This window comes from Stomoxys calcitrans, chromosome 3 (assembly GCF_963082655.1).
Source record: "Stomoxys calcitrans chromosome 3, idStoCalc2.1, whole genome shotgun sequence".
NCBI lineage: Eukaryota > Metazoa > Arthropoda > Insecta > Diptera > Muscidae > Stomoxys > Stomoxys calcitrans.
Genome location: NC_081554.1, coordinates 132,075,873 through 132,092,581, shown reverse-complemented (window position 1 = coordinate 132,092,581; position 16,709 = coordinate 132,075,873). Strand labels below are relative to the sequence as shown.

Sequence of the window (16,709 nt, the reverse complement as noted above, 5' to 3'; positions counted from 1 at the left end):
TTTCTTCCGCTTTTTACTATTTCAACGTAACGTTTTTCACAATAAATATTTCTTTTTTATACCCTCCACCATAAGATGGGGGGTATACTAATTTCGTCATTCTGTTTGTAACTACTCGAAATATTCGTGTGAGACCCCATAAAGTATATATATTCTTGATCGTCGTGACATTTTATGTCGATCTAGCCATGTCCGTCCGTCTGTCCGTCCGTCCGTCCGTCCGTCCGTCCGTCCGTCCGTCCGTCCGTCCGTCCGTCCGTCCGTCCGTCTGTCTGTCGAAAGCACGCTAACTTCCGAAGGAGTAAAGCTAGCCGCTTGAAATTTTGCACAAATACTTCTTATTAGTGTAGGTCGGTTGGTATTGTAAATGGGCCATATCGGTCCATGTTTTGATATAGCTGCCATATAAACCGATCTTGGGTCTTGACTTCTTGACTTCTTGAGCCTCTAGAGTGCGCAATTCTTATCCGATTGGAATGAAATTTTGCACGACGTGTTTTGTTATGATATCCAACAACTGTGCCAAGTAGGGTTCAAATCAGTCCATAACCTGACATAGCTGCCATATAAACCGGTCTTGGGTCTTGACTTCTTGAGCCTCTAGCGTGCGCAATTCTTATCCGATTGGAATGAAATTTTGCACGACGTGTTTTGTTATGATATTCAACAACTGTGCCTAGTATGGTTCAAATCGGTCCATCACCTGATATAGCTGCCATATAAACCGATCTTGGGTCTTGACTTCTTGAGCCTCTAGAGGGCGCAATTCTTATCCAATTTGAATGAATTTTGGCACGTAGTATTTTGTTATGATATCCAACAACTGTGCCAAATATGGTTCAAATCGGTTCATAACCTGATATAGCTGTCATATAAACCGATCTTGGGTCTTGACTTCTTGAGCCTCTAGAGTGTGCAATTCTTATCCGATTGGAATGAAATTTTGCACGACGTGTTTCGTTATTATATCCAACAACTGTGCCATGTATGGTTCAAATCGGTCCATAACCTGATATACCTGCCATATAAATCGATCTTGGATCTTGACTTCTTGAGCCTCCAGAGGTCGCAATTATTAACCGATTTGCCTGAAATTTTGTACGACGGATTCTCTCATGACCATCTCGATCGATCTCTCTATTTTACTTCTTGAGCCCACAAAGAGCGCAATTCTTATTTGAATTGGCTGACATTTTACACAGGTCTCCAACATAAATATAATTTAATTGTGGTCCAAACCGGACAATATCTTAATATCGCTCTAATCGCAGAGCAAATTTTTTCTTATATCCTTTTTTTGCCTAAGAAGAGATGCCGGGAAAAGAACTCGACTAATGCGATCCATGGTGGAGGGTATATAGGATTCGGCCCGGCCGAACTTAGCACGTTTTTACTTGTTACTTTTCTATTATAAATAAACAAATTTTATTTTATTAAGAGATAAAAAAACGTAGCTTTATATTTTTATACCCTCCACCATAGGATGGGGGTATACTAATTTCGTCATTCTGTTTGTAACTACTCGAAATATTCGTCTGAGACCCCATAAAGTATATACATTTTTGATCGTCATGACATTTTATGTCGATATAGCCATGTCCGTCCGTCACGCTAACTTTCGAAGGAGTAAAGCTAGCCGCTTGAAATTTTGCACAAATACTTCTTGTAGGTGTAGTTCAGTTGGCTGAAAATTTGAACGACGTGTTTCGTCATGAATTCGAACAACTGTGCCAAGTATGGTTTAAATCGGTCCATAACCTGATATAGCTGCCATATAAACCGATCTGGGGTCTTGACTTCTTGAGCCTCTAGAGGGCGCAATTCTTATGCGATTGGAATGAAATTTTGCTCAAAGTATTTTGTTATGATTTCTAATAACTGTGCCAATTATGGTTCAAATCGGTTCATAACCTGATGTAGTTGCCATATAAACCGATCTGGGGACTTGACTTCTTGAGCTTCTAGAGGGCGCAATTCCTACCCGATTTGGCTGACATTTTGCATGGCGTATTTTATTCTTACTTTCAAGAACTGTGCCAAATAAGGTTCAAATCGGTTCATAACCTGATATAGCTGCCATATAAACCTATCTGGGATTTTGACTTCTTGCGCCCCTAGAGGTCGCAATTATTATCCGATTTGCCTGAAATTTGTACGACGGATCCTATCATGACCATCAACATATGTGTTTATTATGGTCTGAATCATCTATAGCCTGATACAGCTCCCCTATAAACCGATCTCTTTATTTTACTTTTTGAGCCCCCAATGGGCGCAATTCGAATTGGCTGACATTTTACACAGGTCTCCAACAAATAATTGTGGCCTGAACCGGACCGTATCTTAATATCGCTCTTATAGCAGAGCAAATCTTTTCTTTTATCCTTTTTTTGCCTAAGAGAAGATGCCGTAAAAAGAACTCGACAAATACGATCAATGGTGGAGGGTATATAAGATTCGGCCCGGCCGAACTTAGCACGCTTTTACTTGTTCTTGGTAATATATGTCTAAGTGGCTTTTTTGGCACTTTTTGTTTGTAAAGTCATTTTTCACTTCTTTTCCCAATGGATATGAGTGATGGAAGACAATCTTTTCTGGATGAATACACAATTTATGCTACTAAATAACAATTTAATTGGTACAAGTAAAAATATGTTCAATGTATGCCTTGAAATTGAATTTCTATGTCAAAAATTATGAAAGCAATTAACACCATGTTTGAAAAGTTTTTTATAACCACGCCACCACTTTATTGTCGCAATTTCAATTAATCGCTGAACAAAGACGAAAAATTCAACAGCCTTCATCAAAGCAAAAGCAATGCCATTATATGCACAGTTCTTATTACACTCCTCTTTAAAATTCAATGCTTGAATGGTTGGTCGAATGGTATTTTCTCATTTCCGATCATCCTTTACCAAATCAGCTCAAAATCTTATTGAGGTACAACTTTGTATGTTGTAAATTTAGTATATATGAAAGCCCAACAAAAACCATCTCCTTATCATCACTCTCTGACACTTACTATTGAGGCAAATCATATTTCATAGAATTACAAAGTTGTTTAGGCTTCGCTCGAACAAACCGCGTCACAAACGCCAACAATGACGACATGATTTCATAATAGATGTTGCAGAGGTTGTTAAAAATTAAGGTTAAAGCCGATTCACTTTTAAAGGCGGATTGCATAAATCTATTGAGTGTGCACTGTGTCGTCACGTCACGGCTGCGCTACTATGTTCTTAAATCATATATACACTCAGAGAAAAAAGTTTTCACATTACTTTCTTTCACCATAAATAACCTATTACGGATACCGACTGATGAGGGATTCAAAACCGTCTGCTACGCAACAGATGTTTAATTACTTCTAAATGGTAAGTATCCGAGTTAGCTGGCATGCGACTGGGCTAGACCTAGGGGTCTTAATGTTAACCCATAAAGGACTGAAATCTGACGGTTCAAGGTGAAGGTGGGCCAATTTGACGCACCACGTTTCCTCAATAAAACGATTTCGATATCTGACAATGTCAAATACCTAGGAGTGATCTTGGACTGGAAACTGAATTGGAAGTGTCACATTAAGGAACGTACTGAGAAGGCTCACAGATGTTGGGCACTATACTATACACTATACTGTTCCGGTTTTTGAAAACGAATTGTTTCGCTTATATTTAAATCGCCTTATTCTCAAAACTTAATATAGATTTGAAATAGGTTTATTTGAGAATTCTATTAGGGAAATCTGGTTTTATTAAATTTTGCGAATAAAGTCTTCTTCTTTTATGGTTTGATATCACTTGAGGTTCCTCTTACTATATAAAAATTTGATTATAGTATGCATGCCAATATAGATATGGCATGGTTTGCAAGATATAAGGCCAACTAGATTTTTCGTTTTGCGATTTCGAAAACTGGAACAGGCCTGATTGTATCGGTCTTACCCGAAACTGTTAAAAATAAGAATCAACGGAGGCCACCGTAGCGCATAGGTTAGCATGTCCGTCTATGACGCTGAATGCCTGGATTTAAATCCTGACGAGACCATCAGAAAAAAATATTCAAAAACCACTGCTTTTCCCTCCTAATGCTGGAAACATTTGTAAGGTACTATGATATGTAAAACTTCTATCCAAAGAGGTGTCGCAATGCGGCACGTCGCTCAGACTCGGCTATAAAAAGGAGGCCATTTATCATTGAGCTTAAACTTGAAACGAACTGCACTCATTGATATGTGAGAAGTTTGCCCCTGTTCCTTAGTGGAATGTTCATGGGCAAAATTTGCAAATGGATTTATTTACCCATTAAGCGGATTTCCTCGCTTTGTTTCTGTGGAGAAAAAGTTTTACTAAGCGACTTTGCTTATCCCCACATATTATCGCCGTTTATTTAACCATATGGTGTCGTCAGCAATCAATCATCAATCGAAATGGTAAAACTACACTGATAGAAAAATTACGGTACTTTTCCAATACCACCTGTTATTATTTTGTTCACGTCGTTGGCAAAGATTTTTAATACCATTTGGTTTCAATTCAATACCAGACAAAGGAAACCATTAAGAATTGACGGTGTTTTGTCGTGGCGCCAGAAGTGTTGTTGAGCTTTGTACTTAAAAATTGACGCCATTAAATATTTGTGCGTATTTGAGTGCGTTTTTGGCTCATTAGGGGGTGGAATAATCAATCATGTTTTGGTACTAAAAGCAATAACGGTCTGGTGCTAAATCCAATGACAATTTGGTATATAAATCAATACCATTTCTGTAATAAGGCTAATACCAAACGGTACTAATTATTTAATGTTTCATGGATACCATCCGGTATTGTTTTTATACCATACGGTGCTGCGTTACTATCAATACCGTATGGTACTGAAATGAGCACGTTTGGTATCAACTTTTCTCTGGGTGTAAAAAAGGAAGAACGCAACATATATATTCAATGCTTAACGTTCTGGAATTCAAAAATTGCAGCATCCTTATGCTATAAATAAAACAAAACATTTCTTATGGGAAATGTTAATTTCGCATATTTAAATATCTACATTGGAATGGATATTTCTTCATCGCGTTATTATCACCAATCAATGTATGATCGTTAGAAATGCTTGTTGTGTTTTCTTGTATCAGGCAGCCATTTCTCTGTTGCTTTAATGACTTTTGTCATTGCATATACCAACATTTTTGTAGCTATGGCAAAACTTTAAAAATTGTCAAAAATTGCTCGAACACATGAGAATATTTATTGGGACGGTACACGAATAATAGTTTGCGGGTACCGAACCACTTTTGCAAATAAAAAATAAATTTAATTTTACCGTAGGCGAAGCTGCTAAAGGGTTTACAATGCCAAAAGCTAGTTACGTTCAATAATGCAACGTTTATGGCCATCGTTTGATATGTTGAAGCGAAACGTTAGATGGTTACAACAAAAGAAAAGCTTCTTAATAAAAGTATTTTGTTTGCCGTAAAAATGTCGCACACGTTTTACTTTTTTGCGCAAAGTAATCTCTACACGGAAAAAAGCATTTGCCATAAACGAACTTTTCGACAAGTAAACTTCTTTTATGAAAACGTTGGGACTTTGTTTACGATAACATTGCCAGAATTTGTGACAAATACAAAGGATGGATATTCCTTTATGGCATAAAATATTGTTAGAAATTCTTATTGCGTCCAACCAGGCGCCGTTTGATGCAAGGTTTTGTGGTATTGTAAATACGAGTATTTATTTCACATGTAAGTACAGTTTTAAAAATTGTCACTTTCCAAGTTTACATCCGAACACGACAGCGCTGGCAGACTTAACTTTACCCAAAGAAAAAAACCAGTAGTTAGTATTTTTAGCTACACTTTCTGCCAAATGGAGACAATATATACAAAGACATTTTCAAAAAAATATATATTTGCTTTCTATTAAGAATAAAATTATTCGTATACTCATGTTCTAAAAATTAAATCGTTAGGGTCGGTTTTAATCAAATACAAGGTCCCGTTTCCCTTGATTTGAATTGTGGGCTTAAGGGCGTAATGCTATGAGTTCCGCATACTTCTTTATGACTTCTTGGAAAAATTGCCACATCGGTGGGATAAGTCGGTTCTAAACGATCGTCTAGCCGGCGTATGAATACAAATTCAGATTCCTATTTCAGTTTGTTTACTCGGCCTAGACATTCTTCGCGTCAGAAATAGTTGATAGATTTGCAGATCGTTAGGACGGATGGCGTATTTAATACTATTTTTAATTTGAACAAATATACCAAAATTGCATTTTGTATTAGAACAAATATTTCATTGAAGTAAAATCGGAAGATGTTTAGCTTGCCCGAATCATATGTATATATCTCCCACAAGGAAATCATTTGTAATGTTCTTTGTACTAATATATTTGTAAGCTGAATTTAAAGGCTCATCTAAGATCATTGAAGGTTGTCAACAATACAAATCTAGATATCGGATTTTTTGGATTGAAAGTCATAACAGAAGTCTTTATGCACAAGTTTAGCTTAATCGGATAAGATATGCTACTTCTGGGGTCTGAAGAAGTCAAATGGGAAGATCGATTCGGAATTGGCTCATTTGCAATTTTAATAAATTCACTTCAATAAGAAGTACTTTTTGGCAATAATTGGAGCTGCTAGCTGTTTTTGATAAAAAGTTTTTATAACTTCAACAGATATACGGACATTAAAATGTCATGGCGATTAAGAATTCATTAGGGTCTTCCACCAATATTTGGAGGTGTAAAAAACTGAATGCCGAGATTCGAGTAATCCCATCTCAAGCTGGAGCATTAGAAACCCCATTTTTCAAGGTAACATTAAATAGGTGTTGTTATTGAAGCAAATACCACAACTCAACTTCAATTCCAAAAAATTGCGACATCAAATCGTTAAGTGGTCAGTATTAGAAGAATATAACTACCACAGAAAGTTCTGAACTAAGCCCCCAAGGATAACCTAGCTACGCCCATGAAAAAGAGTAAAAATCGCAATTTTTATCCCGTTATCTTCACATTTAACATAGGCATTTTCTTTAAAATTTCTATTAAAAAGGGAAAAAATCAGTTCAGATTTGGATATTGCTCACATATATATTTTCGTCTGATTTGGTCTAATATTGCTTTAATATGGACATTTCTTTAACGATTTACTCAAAATTTTACAAGAAGAATTTTCTTATGACTCTCGATATTACTGATGAATTTCATAGAAATCAGATTTCAGATATAGCTCCATATAGTATGAATCGCTCGATATAGCTCGATATATATATAAAAATGACAAGCGCATTTATTGACCAGCACTGCCCGACTTTTGCCTTTCTTCACTTGTTTCATTTGTTATCGGGTTTTGATGAGACTATTCCAGGTTAAAAATGCCGCCAAATTTCGATCCCACTGAAATTAAATTTGTGTACTTGCACTGTGTGGGCGGAGAATTTGGTGCCACTTCCTCTTTGGCTCCTAAAATTGGACCCTTCAGTTTGTCCCCCAAGAAAGCTACTTCAGACTGGAAGGGATTGAAAATCACCATGTCTTACCATTCAAAACAGACAGGATGCCATCTTAGTTGTTCCATCTACCGCTTCCTTGATCATTTAGGCCTAGAAAGATCCTCCACTCGATAGAAAGAAGCAAAAGAACATTAAACAATGTTTCCTTCGACGGTATCCTGTCTATTGCTCGCGTCATGAGACCCAGATCCATTGCCTGCGGTTTAGATGGTACTTGCAAAGAAATTTTGGGAACAGCTAAAAGGGTTGGCTGCAGCCACTTTATATCATTGATGACATTAACAGCGGAGCTGTTGAAGTTCCATCAGAGTAGATGTTATGCAATTTCAATTAAAGATAATGCTTGAACTAGATATAGACAATACGATTTTAGATATATCGAATGTTATACCCACACGCTCCAATTGATTATGCCGAAATTTAATATTTGAGATTCTCAGTAGGTACAAATTCTCCTTGCTACCGCAATTTGGCATTTAGACTTCTAAAATCGAGGAAAACTTCTTTGCAAAATATTTTCTAATTCGGCCCACGTTTATGTGCAGCCCCGTATTACGGTGCAACTCTATTTTAATCTAAAGATATTTTTTGCACATTTTGTACCCACTGAGATCCTGAAATACCAAATTTCAAAATAAATAAATTGAAAACAAGTAAAAGCGTGCTAAGTTCAGAAATCTACTCGGGAGATCGGTTAATATGGAAACTTTATCTAAATTTGAACCGATATGGCCCATTTGCAATTCCCAACGACCTACATCAGTATTAAGTATCTGTGCAGCGGCTAGCTGCGTTCGACTGCTATCGTGATTTCGACAGGCGGGCGGACATGGCTAGATCGACTCAGAACGCCGAGACGATCAAGAAAATATATACTTTATGCGGACTTAGACGAATATTTCAAGGTTTTACAAATGGAATGACTAGATTAGTATACCCCCAGTGGGTATAAAAACAGGTGGTACCAAAACATAATACGATATTTTCAATTTTGTGCAAACGGCGTTCTACCTACTGAAAACCATAAACGCCAAATCTCGGCCAAATCTAAAATCTAGCTGTACTGTTATTTGGGACCGAGTTTACGGTCGATTCAAATAATATATAGAAAAATCTTAAATACAGAGGGCATCAAGTCTTTTCGGGATTTTTTTACAATGGAGGCTACCGTAGTGCAGAGGTTAGCATGACCCTGAACGCCCGGGTCCGAATCCTGGCTAGACCATCAGAAAAGAGCATTTTTCAGCTGTGGTTTCCCCTCCTAATGCTGGCAACATTTGTGAGGTACTATGCTATTTAAAAACTTTTCTCTAAAGAGGTGTCGCACAGCGTCACGCCGTTCGGACTCGGCTATAAAAAGGAGGCCCCTTATCATTGAGCTTAAACTTGAATCGGACTGCACTCATCCATACGTGAGAAGTTAGCCCCTGTTCCTTAGTGGAATATTCATGGGCAAAATTTGCAAAATTTTTCTACATTGACGTAGTACTTTCTCAGAACTGATCTAACACGAAAGTTAAAAAGCAAACCAATCTTTCCAAAACTCTCTTCGTACGAACTTAAAACATCGCTTGTCAACTCTTAAAAAAAAGCTTAATACACCTTTTGTGAGCAAAAAAAAAACAACTAATTTGTTTTTCTTTTTCAGTTTCACCACCCTGTCTGCTCATTGAAGATATACGACGTGATGAGAAAACCATTAAGGATTTGGCCAACACCATCACCAATCTCAGTCAACAGCAAAAGAATCGTTGGACGTCGGCGGCGGTCAATAATGTTCTGAATAGCATCAATAATAACAAGGATGATAAAAATGCACGTGATGAACCTGATTTCTATAGACCAACAACGATAAGCAAACAAAGTGCGGCCGCGAATGGTGATGCTGGTAACCATCTAAGGCCGAAGTCGTTACCATTGGCCTCCAATTCCTCACCAGCCATAGTCTCGGCAATTGTCAAGAAAATACCGCCAGTGTTGGCTACAACAGCAACAGCCTCTAATAAATCTAGTCTACGCTACCATCATCATCAGCAGCAGCAACAACAACAACAACCTATATACCAAAAAAGCAAGCAACAGAAACAAGCCTTGGAACGTGGAGATCCCGATGGTGGCTGCAATTTAGATGATCTTTCATCCAACTATTTGTCGAAAACAGTAGAATTGCGTGTGAATCCTGGACCGCCACATTCATCCGTTGCATCCGCTACATCGAACGCTAAAACACCCACCAATACTACCTCGTCGTTGGCAGAGTCGCTGAATGCAAAGAAAGGTTGGCTAATGAAACAAGATAATCGAACTGGTGACTGGACCAAACATTGGTTCACCTTGAGCGGTGCTGCCCTATTCTATTATCGTGATCCTGTTTCCGAAGAACGTGGGGTCTTAGATGGAGTATTGGATGTTAATAGCCTTACAAATGTGGCCGAAGTCAATGCCAATAGAAATTATGCTTTCCAGTTAACAACATGGGATAAGCGGCGCCTAATATTGGCCAGTCTCTCGCCGAATTCACGTAATAGCTGGATAGCGATTCTTAGAAATGCTGCAGAGCTGCCAAACTCAGCATCAGTGAGTGCAGTCTCAACTTCCTCCAGCTCCAGTGCACCCAACAGTGCTCACACACTGGGCAACTGCGGTGGAGCCTCAAATTTAAGTAACCAAAGCAATTGTGCATCAGTCTCCTTGGCCAATGAAAAAAACAAGTCAATACCTGCCACAACAGAGCTGATCATCAAAGACAATACTAGCGATGATATGAAAAGCGAAATCGAAAAGGATTTCATTAAAGCTCAGCGTATTATGCAAAGTTATCCCGAGTCATCAAGCTTGGGTAGGCTGAAGAAATTGTCTAGCGAAACTAGTCCCAAGGTGATAATCACCAATGCCAGTGCTGCGCCATCATCCAAGTCACCCGTCTCCCTGCTCAGTCCACAAACCCCACATACACCAAAGACTGCTTTGCACTTTTCATCTGATGAAGAATATCGCACTGCCTCCGAGGGAGGTAGGCGCGATAGCATTGGCGACTGGGGTTCTCCACTGTCGCCTTCTCCTCCCACCACAATAAATATGTTGAGAGCCAAAGACCGAATGCGATCACGCACTACCACAGCCTGCCCCCGCTTGCATAAGAGAAGTCGATCCTCCCCGCCTTCGTCTAGACGCAGCACTGTCGACAGTGTTGGATCTGACGAGTTACCCCTCATACACACCGTCCACGAAGAAATTAACCTAAATGTGGACAAAGGGTTGCAGTTTCGTTTAAGTGTGGTCGAAAAAGAGCGTGATATGCTTAGAGACGAAGCCAAAGAACGAGAAACCCGAATGTCCGAATTACTGAATACTCTAGAGCGAACGGAACAAGAGTTAAACAATCGCATTCAGGAAATGGAAGAGGTTCGCGAAAATCTAACCTCGCAGCTAGAGGATGCCAAGAGAAATGCCGCTGAGATCATTGAGAGAATCACCGAGGAGTTGGAAGAAAGCCAAAGAAAATCTAAGGACCTGGAAGGTCGTCTAGCCCAGGGTATAGAAGAAAATGAGAGTCTATATAAACGTCTACGGGAATTAGAAAGTTGCAGTCCAGCCAGTTTTAGCAACCTACAGCGCAGCAAAATGAAACGCATGGATTCCCTGAGTGACTTAACGCACATCAATGACATTGATCCCTATGTCTTGGAAAGGGATTCACTGGCTGATGAGTATAGCGAACTCAAGGGTCGATTTGAAAAGGCCGTAAATGAGATTCGCGCTATGAAAAGAGAACTCAAAGAGTCGCAAAATCAGTATGACACCCTGGAGATTTCCTATGCATCACTCAAACAGGATCTTGAACGCAAAGAAATCGAAGATCAATCCCAGTTACAAATGATGGCTGATCGCATACAAGATCTTACCCTGAAATATAGTTCGTCAGAGAGACAAGTACGTTCACTCAAACAGAAATTAGCCAAATCAGAACGCAGGCGCTCGCTATCCCTGAAGGGTAAGGAACAATTGACTGTAAGCAAAGAGTTGGAAATTAAATTGAATGACTTAGAGGCCAAAATTGATGAATTGGAAAAGAACCATAGTTTCGATTTAAAGCAACCTATTGCGGAAAGCCATCCTGTCACTAAAGCAACCAGCAAAAAATCTTCTCGTCGGCGTTCCTTGGAATCCTCTGCCTCAGATTCTTTGCAATTTTTGGTACGAGTTAACGATTTGGAGAAACGCTGTGAAGGGGTCAACCCTAGTTCAAGGAGTTCATCATGTACCCCAACACCAACCCCCAACTCCATTACTCCAACCCTAGAGTCACCGTCCCGCACACCGCCAAACAGCAATTTACGCCTATCCGAACATTTGCTGGAGCGTCTTAAGTGTTTGGAAACTGTTCTGGTTTCTAGCAAAGACCGTCTCGAACAAAGTCTAAGTCAATTGCAAAACTTACGTTCGTCGCGCAATCGTCGCTCAGTTTCACCCATTACCGACCGCAAAGATTCCTACCGCTTTGTGGAACGTTGCCTTCAAGATGTTGTTAAGCTCATCAGGGACTCTACGGAGACGTGTGTCCTGCAAGGTTCCCAAGCTGATGTATCACAGCCACCGGTGTACGTGCTTCCCGATTCTAGTCCAGTTAAAAAGGCCTTAACACAATTGGAATCTCAGCTGCGCTCCAAACTGGCCGAACTGCTCAAGCAACGTCGAATGTTAAGAGAACGCAACGAACTGACCAAGAGAAAGGATTTGGAACTATTGGCGGAAAGAATAGCCTTCGAGAGTGTTTGTTTTGGGAAACTGAGAGACTCCGTGGAAAGGGCTGAAAATCCCGAATTATTCAGTGAGCGTCAGACCAGGGCAGAGGTAGCCGAAACATCGCACTTAATGTCAATGCTCAAAGCAAAATTGCAGGGCAAGTGTACGGTAAAAACTAGTGGTAGCCTGAACATTTTGGCTGGCGTCTTGGCCCGCAGACTCTTGCTGTCTAGTTATCAAAGGACACATGGATCCCCAGCGACCACTGCAGAAACTTCCAGGGAAGGCGTCAAACTGTCCATGGAGCCAGTTGATCAAAATATGTTAGACGATCTATTAAGACAACAAAATGAAATCAATGTCATTGCAAAACGCTATAAAAACAATGCCATGGAAAATTTGGCAGCTAGTCTTGCAGCAGAAACTTTAAGCTATATATCGACAAATGATTTGGTACAAGGAGCGGTCCAAGAAGCCTGGCGCCAGGCCCAAGAGACGGTCAATGCCGAACTGGTGCAATCAGAAATCGCACACATAATGATGCGCAATGCTGAAAGACTGGAAAGCTCCATTACACCATCGTTTGGCTACACCCTAACGTCAGAAGAACGGCTGTCATTTGAGAAGTTTGCTGACGCTGTCCATGATGTGCTACGCAAGGAAATGGAAGTGGCTGTGACCCAGCTCACCCAGTGCTACGAAGAAACTATGCAGCAAATGAAGCGCGACCAATGGCGCATGCATTTGCAGCATGAGCGCAAGAGCAGTGAGGGTAGGCAATTACTTTCCGAGTTCGCAGACATTGTTGCACACAAAGCTTTGATTGATGCCCGCATTGATGTTCTACGGGGCGAGTACGCCTCGCAGACCGCTGCCAAAATTGACGAAGAGAAGGAGGTAAAAAAGCTCGGCATCACAACCTTACAAAAATACGAGAACCTTTTCGAAGAGCTGTCCTCCGATCTACAAATCACCAATCCCAATGACATTCTACTCGAGGCTGACTTTGAGTTCATGTACAAACAGCATGCTGTTGATTTTCTCAGCGATCGCCAGGTGCTGTGTGACATTTCCACCTTCCTCAGCCAGCTGGAGGACTCTTTAATAGCCCTGCAGTGTGAGGCCACCTCCTCCAATGAACACATACCGCGCACCGAGATATCCATCGAATCACTACAAGATGTTTGTCACAAATGCTGTGAGCTACGCAAACGAGCAGATCAATTGTTGAAAGAAGTGCATCGCAAACTAAATGATTCGTGTCAGCATTGCCTGCAGGTGCGCGAAAAACTGCTCAGTCTAAACGGACAGCATGAAAGTGAAATTCTTCGCTTACAACAATCACACGCCAAAGATTTAGCAGCACTCATGCAACAAGTCGAACACCAACGTACGACCATGCGTTGTCTGGAGGCTGAGAAGAATGCCATTAACCAAGATTTAAATAAAAGCGAGGAGCTAATGGAGGAGCGAGAACGTGAGCTGCAGACGATAACACAAATGCTGCATACCAAGGAGGACGCACTGCAAACCACCCAAGGTGAGCAGCGAGAATTATTGAAACGACTCGAAACGGAAGAAGAAAAAGTGCGTTCATACCAGGAGGAGAGCGATGCCCTGACAATGAAATGCGCACGCCAAGACGATGAGTACGTAATGCTGTTGCAGGAACGCGATTTCCTTCAAACCGAACTAGCCAAAGAGCAGGAACGCAGCAGACGTTTAGAAAAACGTGTGGAATTGCTGGAAATGGAACATGGCAAACAAATGGAATGCCTACAACAAGCTTATAGCGATCAAATGTTGACCCATTGTCCGGACTTTTCAAATGTCATCGACGAAGAAAGCTTCCGTCAACGTTACCAAGGTGAAATCGAACAATTGAGGGTAAGTGCCACATAATAAGCATTATTAAGCCATGCCCCAACTCATCTACAATAAATACAAATTTTATACAATCAGATATTTTCCGGCTACAGACCAAAGGGTAATCTATTTGTATTACAAACTAGCTGACCCGGGCCCGCTCCGCTGCACTTTCTTTTACTTTATATGGCACAAAAGTTTCCTAAGAATATTTATTTTCGACAATTAAAGAGCTTTTAGTGAAATACCATGCTACGAAAATAGTATATCGCTTGATTGTTGTTTTAATTATTTAACAATATAGGTGCCTTTGTCCGAATCCCATATGATCTTTATTGATCTACGAATTTAAGTTTGGATGTAATGTGTACTCCTTTCTTAAAATACTTTATTTCAGCTCGCTACTCTCATGATATCTGATTTAGGGGTGTTTTCGGGGGTGAGGTGGTCCCCCAGGCACTTGGCCCTGAAAAAATATCAGCATAGTGCTCTTCTTTTAAAAACCATTTATTTAAACCCCATATTGCCATTGGTTTAGGGGAGTTTACACGATGAGGTGTCCCCCAAACACATGGCCCAAAATAGGTTATCAAATTTGTGTTCTAATCTTAAATACCACATATTGGCACGGTCGAAAAATTTTTACCCTTTGCGGGGTGTTTTGGGGAAGGGGTGATGCCTTTAATACATGGTCCTACATTTGGATATCAACTTTGTATTCTACTCCCAAATACCTTCATTTGAGCCCAATTTTGCGATGGTCACTAAAAAATTGCTGCTTGTGGGGTATTTTGGGAAAGGGGTTGACCCCCAGAAAATTGGTCCCGAAAGTTGGTATCAATTCTTGCTCTACCCCCAATACCTTTCATTTAAGCTCGATTTAGGAGTGTTTTGAGGATAAGGGTGGTCGCCCAAACACTAAGCCCGGAAAATATATCAGTAACGTGCTCTATTCTCATATATCTATATATCATTTATTTGAACCCCATATTGCCATTGCCCTCAAAATTGGATATCAAATTCGTTCTCTAATCTTATTTAAACTCCTTATTGCAAAAGTCAGCAAATATGTCCGGTTTGGGGTATTGGCCCTAAAAACTATGAATATTTAGTTCCACTCTCTTTACGACCCAAATTGTCTTGGTGAGTAAGTCCGTCTTATTTGGGGGTTGTTATGGTGGTGGGACGTCCCCTAGACAGTTGGTCCCTAATGTTGATATCAGATACGTGGTCTACCTTTAATTGAACCCCATATTTCCATAGTCGGCAAACATGACCGGCTTGGGGGGTGTTTTGGGGAATGGGCGGCCACTCAGTGAGTTGGCCTTGAAAATATATATCGGATTCGGATTTTCCACTTTAAAAACCCTCTTATTTGAGCCTCATATTGCAAAAGTCAGCAAATACTTACTATTTGGGTGGTGTTGTGGGGGTGGGGTGGCCCCATAGACACTTTTCCCAAATATTGGTATCAGATTCGTGCTTTACTCCCAAAGACCTTTCATTTGAGCCCCATATGGCTATGGTCGTAAATTTGTCCCCTTTTGGGGGAGAGGCGGCCCCCCAAACACTTGGTCCCATATTTGGATATCAGATTCTAATTCTACACTCAAATACCTTTTATTTAAGCCCCATATTCCCATGGTCAGTATATAAGTCCTGTTTGGGGGGTGTTTTGGGGAAGGGGTGGACCCCCAGAAACGTGGTCCAACATTTGGATATCATATTCGTATTCTACTCGCAAATACCTTTCATTTGAGTCCCATATTGCGATGATCGGTAAATATGTCCGATTTAGGGGTGTTTTGGAGGTTGGTGGTGTTGTGGGGGTGGGGTGGCCCCATAGACACTTTTCCTGAATATTGATATGAGATTTGTGCTATACACCCAAAGACCTTTCATTTGAGCCCCATGTGGCTATGGTGTGGTATGGTGTGTTTGTTTGTAATAGTTGGGTGTCTTCATTTGGTAGAAACATATGAAGTTTGCTGAGCTACTAATGAAAAATCTTTTAAGAGCATAGTTCCAACCTAGAAGACATACCTTTGTGACACAAATGCTATTACAAAGCAAAAAACATATTTTTTTTTTTATTTGCAATAGAAACAGATTACCCTATGGTCAGCACGCGGTCAATATACGATTGTGTGAATAATTTCAAGATTAGGTATCCCAAGAAAAGTCGACTTTTAGACTTTTATCTAAATGCAAAAAGTTGACTTTACGCCATTTTTAAAAAGTCGACTTTTGCAAGAATAAAAGTTTTGACTTTTTTCCAAAACTCGTTAAAAAATACATTTTTATTTCCTACAAGTTTGCGTAAACTTTTGCCATCAAGCTTTAATCATATATTTTTATTTTCATAAAGGGGAGGTATTGTATAAGTGTTAAGTAAAGATAAGTGTTAAATGCAAAATTGGCGCATTTTTATAAAAAAAAATCTTAAATCCAATAGTGAATAAAAATAGTGAATTAAATCTTGAAATGGTCTATATACGAGTATCCAGCCAACTTTCAACTATTGTTTTTTTTTAATGTTAAAACCATAGTTGAACATCACATTTTATTGCACATATGAGTA

At 39.9% G+C, this 16,709-nt stretch overlaps 1 protein-coding gene and 1 pseudogene across 8 annotated transcripts in view; both read left to right on the top strand.

Annotated features, from left to right (window-relative positions):
- The window catches only part of LOC106085824 (protein outspread), a 561,373-nt gene that overhangs the window by 503,546 nt on the left and 41,118 nt on the right, over positions 1-16,709 (top strand). For all 8 annotated transcript variants that reach the window (XM_059364395.1, XM_059364394.1, XM_013250248.2 and 5 more), the window contains one exon: positions 9,165-14,149. In XM_059364395.1, coding sequence (XP_059220378.1) covers positions 9,165-14,149 — 4,985 coding nt within the window. The remainder of the gene's footprint in view (positions 1-9,164; positions 14,150-16,709) is intronic.
- On the top strand, positions 7,093-7,829 carry LOC106085826 (large ribosomal subunit protein uL11-like; annotated as a pseudogene).